The 10,384-nt window shown below is 31.6% G+C and overlaps 1 protein-coding gene across 1 annotated transcript in view; it reads right to left on the minus strand.

Annotated features, from left to right (window-relative positions):
* LOC139497836 (uncharacterized) overlaps nt 1-6,511 on the minus strand; it is a 62,998-nt gene extending 56,487 nt beyond the window's left edge. Inside the window, exons 1-5 of the mRNA XM_071286074.1 lie at nt 6,392-6,511; nt 5,754-5,832; nt 5,121-5,221; nt 3,738-3,836; nt 2,368-2,475 (exon numbers count right to left, since the gene is read on the minus strand). Coding sequence (XP_071142175.1) covers nt 2,368-2,475; nt 3,738-3,836; nt 5,121-5,221; nt 5,754-5,832; nt 6,392-6,511 — 507 coding nt within the window. The remainder of the gene's footprint in view (nt 1-2,367; nt 2,476-3,737; nt 3,837-5,120; nt 5,222-5,753; nt 5,833-6,391) is intronic.
* Nucleotides 6,512-10,384: the final 3,873 nt, after the last annotated feature.

Raw genomic sequence — 10,384 nt, forward strand, 5'->3', positions numbered from 1 at the left:
GTATTGTAATTAAAGGTTATAATCAGAAGTTTTGTCCTTGTTTTGACTAGTGGAGGTAATCTGGAAGAAATTACTTATACATACTCATTGTATTCAAAATAAATAAATATAGCGACGAAAGTGTTATTGCCTTATAGTGCTAAAACAACTTTTTTTTTTTTCAGAAATGGACAAAAATACAAAGATTTATTCAGAATATTATACCGATGAAGATCACATGAAATTATTTGGAAAAATCACCCTCCTGTATACCCCTTCCCTACCCTCCTATATCTGTAAACCCAACACACATCCTCCTATATCTATATACCCCATCAACACCCTTCTATATATGTATACCCTATTCACACCCTCCTATGTATGTATACCCTATCCACACCCTCCTATGTCTGTATACCCCATCCACACCCTCCTATATCTGTATACACTATCCACACCCTCCTATATCTGTATACCCTATCCACACCCTCCTTTGTCTGTATTCCCTATCCACACCCTCCTATGTCTGTATACCCTATCCACACCCTCCTATATCTGTATATCCTATCCACACCCTCCTATGTCTGTATATCCTATCCACACCCTCCTATGTCTGTATACCCTATCCACACCCTCCTATATCTGTATATCCTATCCACACCCTCCTATATCTGTATACCCCATCCACACCCTCTTATGTCTGTATACCCTATCTACACCCTCCTATATATGTATCCCCCATCCACACCCTCTTATGTCTGTATACCCAATTCACACCCTCCTATATCTGACTACTCCATATACACCCTCCTATATCTGTATATCATATCCACACCCTCCTATATCTGTATATCCTATCCACACCCTCCTATGTCTGTATACCCTATCCACACCCTCCTATATCTGTATACCCTACCCACACCCTCCTATGTCTGTATACCCTATCCACACCCTCCTATGTCTGTATACCCTATCCACACCCTCCTATGTCTGTATACCCTATCCACACCCTCCTATATCTGTATACCCCATCCACACCCTCCTATGTCTGTATACCCTATCCACACCCTCCTATGTCTGTATACCCTATCCACACCCTCCTATGTCTGTATACCCTATCCCCACCCTCCTATATCTGTATATCCTATCCACACCCTCCTATGTCTGTATACCCTATCCACACCCTCCTATATCTGTATACCCCATACACACCCTCCTATGTCTGTATACCCTATCCACACCCTCCTATGTCTGTATACCCTATCCACACCCTCCTATGTCTGTATACCCTATCCCCACCCTCCTATGTCTGTATATCCTATCCACACCCTCCTATATCTGTATACACTATCCACCATCTCCTATTTTTGTATACCCCATCCACACCCTCCTATATCTGTATACCCCATCCACTCTCTCCTATATCTGTATACCCTATCCACACCCTCCTATATCTGTATACCCAATTCACACTCTCCTATATCTGTATACCCTATCCACCATCTTTTATTTCTGTATACCCCATCCACATCCTCCTATATCAGTGTACTCCATCCACACTCTCCTATATATGTATACCCCATCCACACTGTCCTATATATGTTCCCAATCCACACCCTCCTTATACATGAATATTGAATCCACACCCTCCTATATCTGTATATTGTTATTTTACAGTATTTCATGGTTTTTAGTGTTTACATTGATATTGTATAAATAAGGAAATCAACAAATATGAAAACAGGAATTTTAAGAAATTTGCAGTTGTCATATGAGTATCTATTTCAAATAATTGAACTAAATATTTTGAAACTGCCAATGATATGAAATAAGTAGCCAATTTTTATTTCCCCTCTTTTGAATCACATAAATATACTCTAGTTAATTTCTTGATTCAAAAAATTATCTGTCAATTCCCACCTCAAGTCTTTGTTTGCATCTGTTTAAACATTAAAAACACCATGAACGCATTGCTTAGAATATTTTGATACCAATTAATAATTTTGTTATAATTGTCAAGACAACAGATTGTTGTTTGACAGTTTATGTAAACTGGTTTTAGTCCAATGTTATTGTTTATCCATACACATTTTTGAATAAAGATAAACATTTCTGGTACAACTAATCACCCAAAATGTGCAAGTGGTCTAATTAAAAGCATTAGATGTTGGGAGATTTTGGTAAAAATATTATGTTCATGTGTTTTATAGTAAAATTTAGCCATCCAAGTCTATAAAACATTTTCATATTTTAAGTCCAATTTAAACGATCATATGACTTTTGATTATAGCCTTGAAAAAAATCCATTTAACCAAACATATCTTATACATCTTTTTAGTGATTCATTACTTAATGGTTGAACACTGTTCATATACTATAAAATATTACCTTATGTGTTGTAACCAAGGTACTGGCACCTCCTCGTTTTACTAGACATCTTGTGATCTGTAAATGTCCCTCCCCAGCAGCCTTATGTAAAGCTGTGTATCCAAGTATCTATAATATAACCAAATAACATGTAACTATTATGTACAATACTTTGTTATCAATATGAATAATATACAACATATCCTACAACTGACATCAAAACTTGTCTGATAAACTGGACAATGTTGTGTAATAAATATAAACAAAATATATATCACATGAATCAGTGGTCAAAACTGAATAAAATGACCAGTCACACTTGTATTTATATTGTATAAAAACAATAAATAAACATGGTCTGTTGTGAAATGTTAAAACTTCCACTAAACCTGATATCTTAAAAAAATATTTTTTTCAAGAAATGTGTGAAATAATTATATCAATGGATTCAGTAGAACAAAACAAGCAAAATGAGACCCCACTTTATATAATTCTTACACATATTTGTTTCGTTAAAACTGTCTGATTAACAACAGGATTTAGTGTAGATTCACCAGCCCAGTAGCCAGTACTTCGGTACTGGCATGAAAATACGGATTTTTTATGTTATTAAAATTTGCTGTTACAAAATATGAGAAATTATTATAAATTAAGGAATGTATCTCCCTCGTGCAAAGCTCTGATTCCTTTCACGAATTTGACTATACTTTTTGGACCTTTGGATTATAGCTCTTCCTCTTTTACATAAGCTTTGGATTTCAAATATTTTGGCCACGAGCATCACTGAAGAGACATATTTTGTCGAAATGCGCATCTGGTGCAACAAAATTGGTACCGTTGATTTTATTCAGTATAATCATTCATTTTAATAAAATAATTTTTTTAAAGAAACATGAAAAGGAGTTATATTTTCTGATTCAGTGGTCAAAACTGAATAAAATTACCAGTCAAACTTGTATTTATATTGTACATAAACAATAAATAAACATGTTTTGTTGTGAAATGTCAAAACTTCCATTAAACCTCAAATCTTAAAAAAAAATTTTTTTTCAAGAAATGTGTAAAATAATTATATCAATGGATTCAGTAGAACAAAACAAACAAAATGAGACCCCACTTTATATGATTATTACACATATTTGTTTCGTTAAAATTGTCCAATTAACAACAGGAATTAGTGTAGATTCAGTATAATCATTCATTTTAATAAAATATTTTTTTAAAGAAACATGAAAAGGAGTAATATTTTCTAATTCAGAACAATAATACGAGTAAAATGAGGCCCCACTTTATATAAATATTACAAATATTTGTTCATTAAACCTGTCTAATTAACAACATGATTTTGTGTAGATTAATAGTAATGCGATCAGACTAAGTAGATAACATACATCTGTGATGTCGATCTTACATCCTCTATCAATGAGGAGTCTACAGATCTCCAGGTCTCCTCTTTGGGCAGCCAACATTAATACTGTCACTCCACTACCCTGGAATAATACAACTGACATCAAAACTTGTCTGATAAAGTGGACAATGTTGTGTAATAAATATACACAAAATATATATCACATGAATCAGTGGTCAAAACTGAATAAAATGACCAGTCACACTTGTATTTATATTGTACATAAACAATAAATAAACATGTTTTGTTGTGAAATGTCAAAACTTCCATAAAACCTGATATTTAAAAAAAATTTTTTTTTTCAAGAAATGTGTAAAATAATTATATCAATAGATTCAGGAGAACAAAACAAGTAAAATGAGACCCCACTTTATATGATTCTTACAAATCTTTGTTCATTAAATCTGTCTAATTAACAACAGGAATTAATGTAGATTCAGTATAATTGTTCATTTTAATAAAAAAAAAAATTAAGAAACATGAAAAAGAGTAATATTTTCTAATTCAGAACAATAATACGAGTAAAATGAGACCCCACAACAATATTTTTTTGGTGGCTTTCTTATTAAAAAAACCTACATACATGTCATTCAAAATAATATTAAAGACATTTTGTTTCAGCAACATATCCACTGAATTGCTTTCAACAGTGATGATGAAGTTGACCTCTAGTACACAAACAAAGACATTGTATCACTACAAAAAAAATAATTATAAACTGTTTGAAGCATTAATGAAAACTTCAAACATTGACTTAGGCCACACATACAAATATTTAAGTTGGTTTGCCCAAACCCTACCCTAAGGTTGGTAGGTGGGCATTTTTTTTTTATTTTATTTTTTTTAAAGAAATTGTAGTATTTGATGTTTATTAGTCTTCATGCCTATTTGATTAAAAAAAAACTTCTTCAAATCAGGACAATAAAAGAATTTGAGACAGAGTAGGCAGCTTTTATCTGGGTAGGTAGCGTTTGGGCAAACAAACCTATTATTTATTATGGCCTTATTTTTATCCTATTTTTTCTAAATAATCCCGGAATAAAAGGTGAAATAACACTACCTAACAAGGCCTTTGAAATTGTCTCAGATTGCAGATTTTGCATTTAATTTTTCAATATTTTCTGACAGGAAAAGTTCAGGAGTAATAAAATTTATTCACTGAATGTCAACTTTAATTTATCTGAAAAAAAAATACCAAATATTTTCAAAACTCAAAACATTTGTGTGCTTCTGGGGTGCTCAGATGGCAGGAAATTGCATCTTATTTCCAAAAATTTTCTTGGGGGGGCATGCCCCCAAACCCCCCTAGCTAGTTCGGGCCGCGTTGCGGCCCTCACTGGTGATAGACGAGGACTACCAGGACTACCCAAAAAATTTTCTTGGTAGTCCTGTGGACTACATCACCTCTAATGTTAGTGTCAAACCCTGCTGGAATAATACAACTGACATCAAAACTTGTCTGATAAACTGTGTAATAAATATAAACAAAATATATATTACATGAATCAGTGGTCAAAACTGAATAAAATGACCAGTCACACTTGTATTTATATTGTATATAAACAATAAATAAACATGTTTTGTTGTGAAATGTCAAAACTTCCATAAAACCTGATATCTTAAAAAAAAATTTTTTTTCAAGAAATGTGTAAAATAATTATATCAATAGATTCAGGAGAACAAAACAAGTAAAATGAGACCCCACTTTATATGATTCTTACAAATCTTTGTTCATTAAAACTGTCTTATTAACAACAGGAATTAATGTTGATTCAGTATAATTGTTCATTTTAATAAAAAAAAAAAATTTAAGAAACATGAAAAAGAGTTATATTTTCTAATTCAGAACAATAATACGAGTAAAATGAGGCCCCACTTTATATAATTATTACAAATATTTGTTCATTAAACCTGTCTGATTAACAACATGATTTAGTGTAGATTAATAGTAATGTGATCAGACTAAGTAGATAACATACTGTTGTGATGTCGATCTTACATCCTCTAGCAATGAGGAGACGACAGATCTCCAGGTGTCCTTCCCTGGCAGCAAATATTAATGCTGTCTCTCCACTAACCTGGAATAATACAACTGACATCAAAACTTGTCTGATAAATTGGACAATGTTGTGTAATAAATATAAACAAAATATATATCACATGAATCAGTGGTCAAAACTGAATACAATGACCAGTCACACTTGTATTTATATTGTATATAAACAATAAATAAACATGTTTTGTTGTGACATGTCAAAACTTCCATTAAACCTGATATTTTAAAACAATATTTTTTCAAGAAATGTGTAAAATAATTATATCAATAGATTCAGGAGAACAAAACAAGGAAAATGAGGCCCCACTTTATATGATTATTACACATATTTGCTCGTTAAAACTGTCTTATTAACAACAGGAATTAGTGTAGATTCAGTATAATCATTCATTTTAATCAAATATTTTTTTTTAAGAAACATGAAAAGGAGTAATATTTTCTAATTCAGAACAATAATACGAGTAAAATGAGACCCCACTTTATATAATTATTACAAATATTTGTTCATTAAACCTGTCTGATTAACAACATGATTTAGTGTAGATTAATAGTAATGTGATCAGACTAAGTAGATAACATACATCTGTGATGTCGATCTTACATCCTGTATCAATGAGGAGTCTACAGATCTCCAGGTGTCCATACCAGGAAGCCATCATTAATGCTGTCCATCCACCTCTCTGGAATAATACAACTGACATCAAAACTTGTCTGATAAACTGGACAATGTTGTGTAATAAATATAAACTAAATATATATCACATGAATCAGTGGTCAAAACTGAATACAATGACCAGTCACACTTGTATTTATATTCTATATAAACACTAAATAAACAACATGGTTTTTTTGTGAGATGTCAAACTTCCATCAGAACTGTCATGTTAATTTTTTTTTGTTTTTTTTTAAGAAATGAATAAAATATTTACATCAATGGATTCATTACAAATCTCTGAGTAAAATGACATCTCACTTTATATAATCCTAACAAGTATTTGTTGATATAATGATTAAATCTGTCTGTTTAACATGATTCAGAATAATGATCAATTTTTTAAAAAGTAACTTTTTCAAAGAAATATAAAAAATAGTAACATTTCCTGATTTAGTGCGAGTAGACAAACAAAACGAGACCCCACTTTATATAATTCTGACAAATATTTGTTGTCCATTAAACCTGTCTAATTAACAACATAATTTTGTATATATTAAGGAATGTGGTCAAAGTGAAGCAATAACGTACATGTGTGATATTTGTTTTACACCCGCTGTAAAACCTTGGTGTAAAAAATGTTCTTGTAAATATTCAAAATAAGAACTTTATCAACTATAATTCAAAACAAACAAAAACAATTAATGAGAGAGAAAAAATACCTTTATGCATTTTTTTTCTCTCACTATAACTGTTAAATTAAAAACAGATTTTGATTTAATATCAAATTCAGTATAATGATATAAATATCAGTTTCCATACAGATACATTATTATATTATGTTCTGAAGTAACATGTAGTTGTGTGTTTTGTACTGGTAATGTACAATCTGTTCCGTTCTGAAGTAACTTGTAGTTGTTTGTTTTATACTGCTTATGTACAATCTGTTAAGTTATGAAGTAACTTGTAGTTATGTACAATCTGTTCCGTTCTAAACACTATATTATGTTCAGAAGTAACTTGTAGTTGTGTGTTTTATACTGCTCATGTAAAATCTGTTGTTTTGTGAAGTTATGTTCTAGAGTAACCTGAAGCTGTATGTTTATACTGCTTATGTAAAATTTGTTATGTTCTGAAGTAACTTGTAGTTATGGGTCTTATACTGCTTATGTAAAATTTGGTATGTTCTGCAGTAACTTCTTGTTGTGTGTTTTATACTGCTTATGTAAAATTTGTTATGTTCCGAAGTAACTTGTAGTTATGGGTCTTAAACTGCTTATGTAAAATTTGGTATGTTCTGCAGTAACTTCTTGTTGTGTGTTTTATACTGCTTATGTACAATGTTATTTCTGAAGAAACTTGTAGTTGTGTGTTTTATACTGCTGGTGTACAATCTGTTAAGTTATGAAGTAACTTGTAATTGTGTGTTTTATACTGCTTATGTACAATCTGTTATGTTCTGAAGTAACTTGTAGTTGTGTGTTTTATACTGCTGGTGTACAATCTGTTATGTTCTGAAGTAACTTGCAGTTGTGTATTTTATACTGCTGGTGTACAATCTGTTCTGAAGTAACTTCTTGTTGTGTCTTCTCTACTGCTGGTGTACAATCTGTTCTGTTCTGAAGTAACTTGTAGTTGTGTGTTCTATACTGCTGGTGTACAATCTGTTATGTTCTAAAGTAATTTGTAGTTGTGTGTTCTATACTGCTGGTGTACAATCTGTTATGTTCTGAAGTAACTTGTAGTTGTGTGTTTTGTACTGCTTATGAACAATCTGTTATGTTATGAAGTAACTTGTAGTTGTGTGTTTTATACTGCTGGTGTACATTCTGTTATGTCTTGGAGTAACTTGAAGCTGAATGTTTATACTGCTTATGAAAAATTTGTTATGTTCTGAAGTTACTTCTTGTTGTATATTTTAAACTGCTTATGTACAATTTTATGTTCTGAACAAACATGTTGTGTGCTTTATATTGCTGTTGTACAATCCGTTATGTTTTGAAGAAACTCGTAGTTGTTTGTTATATACTGCTGGTGTACAATCTGCTATGTTCTGAAGTAATTTGTAGTTGTGTGTTCTATACTGCTGGTGTAAAATCTGTTAGGTTCTGAAGTATCTTGCAGTTGTGTGTTCTATACTGCTGGTGTACAATCTGTTATGTTCTGAAGTAATTTGAAGCTGTATGTTTATACTGCTTATGAAAAATTTGTTAAGTTCTGAAGTTATTTCTTGTTGTGTGTTTTATACTGCTTATGTACAATTTTATGTCCTGGAGAAATTTGCAGTTTGTGTGTTATATATTGCTGGTGAACAATCTGTTATGTTCTGAAGTAACTTGTAGTTGTGTGTTTTATACTGCTTATGAACAATCTGTTATGTTATGAAGTAATTTGTAGTTTTGTGTTTTATATTTCTTATGTACAATTTGTTCTGTTCTGAAGTAATTTGTAGTTGTGTGTTTTATACTGCTTATGAACAATCTGTTATGTTATGAAGTAACTTGTAGTTGTGTGTTTTATACTGCTTGTGTACATTCTGTTATTTTTTGGAGTAACTTGAAGCTGAATGTTTATACTGCTTATGAAAAATTTGTTATGTTCTGAAGTTACTTCTTGTTGTGTGTTTTATACTGCTTATGTACAATTTTATGTTCTGAACAAACTTGTAGTTGTGTGTTTTATACTGCTGGTGTACAATCTGTAATGTTAGGAAGTAATTTGTTGTTGTGTTTTATACTGCTGGTGTACAATCTGTTATGTTCTGAGGTAACTTGCAGTTGTGTGTTCTATACTGCTGGTGTACAATCTGTTATGTTCTTAAGTAATTTGTAGTTAAATGTCTACACTGCCGGTGTAAAATATGTTATGTTCTGAAGTAATTTGTAGTTGTGTGTTATATACTGCTGGTGTACAATCTGTTATGTTCTGAAGTAATTTGTACTTGTGTGTTCTATACTGCTGGTGTACAATCTGTTATGTTCTGACGTAACTTGAAGTTGTGTGTTATATACTGCTGGTGTACAATCTGTTATGTTCTTAAGTAATTTGTAGTTGTATGTCTATACTGCTGGTGTACAATCTGTTATGTTTTTAAGTAATTTGTAGTTGTATGTCTATACTGCCGGTGTAAAATCTGTTATGTTCTGAAGTAATTTGTAGTTGTGTGTTATATACTGCTGGTGTACAATCTGTTATGTTCTGAAGTAATTTGTACTTGTGTGTTCTATACTGCTGGTGTACAATCTGTTATGTTCAGACGTAACTTGTAGTTGTGTGTTCTATACTGCTGCTGTACAATCTGTTATGTTCTGAAGTAATTTGTAGTTGTATGTTCTATACTGCTGGTGTACAATCTGTTATGTTCTTAAGTATCTTGCAGTTGTGTGTTCTATACTGCTAGTGTACAATCTGTTATGTTCTGAAGTAATTTGAAGCTGAATGTTTATACTGCTTATGACAAATTTGTTATGTTCTGAAGTTACTTCTTGTTGTGTGTTTTATACTGCTTATGTACAATTTTATGTCCTGAAGAAACTTGTAGTTGTGTGTTCTATACTGCTGGTCACAGTGTACAATCTGTTATGTTCTGAAGTAATTTGTAGATGTGTGTTATATACTGCTGGTGTACAATCTGTTATGTTCTGAAGTAATTTGTAGTTGTGTGTTTTATACTGCTGGTGTACAATCTGTTATGTTCTGAAGTAATTTGTAGTTGTGTGTTTTATACTGCTGGTGTACAGTCTGTTATGTTCTGAAGTAATTTGTAGTTGTGTGTTTTATACTGCTGGTGTACAATCTGTTATGTTCTGAAGTAATTTGTAGTTGTGTGTTTTATACTGCTGGTGTACAGTCTGTTATGTTTTGAAGTAATTTGTAGTTGTGTGTTCTATATTGGTGGTGTTAAATCTGTTATGTTCTTGAG

This window comes from Mytilus edulis, chromosome 12, assembly GCF_963676685.1.
Source record: "Mytilus edulis chromosome 12, xbMytEdul2.2, whole genome shotgun sequence".
Classification (NCBI taxonomy): domain Eukaryota; kingdom Metazoa; phylum Mollusca; class Bivalvia; order Mytilida; family Mytilidae; genus Mytilus; species Mytilus edulis.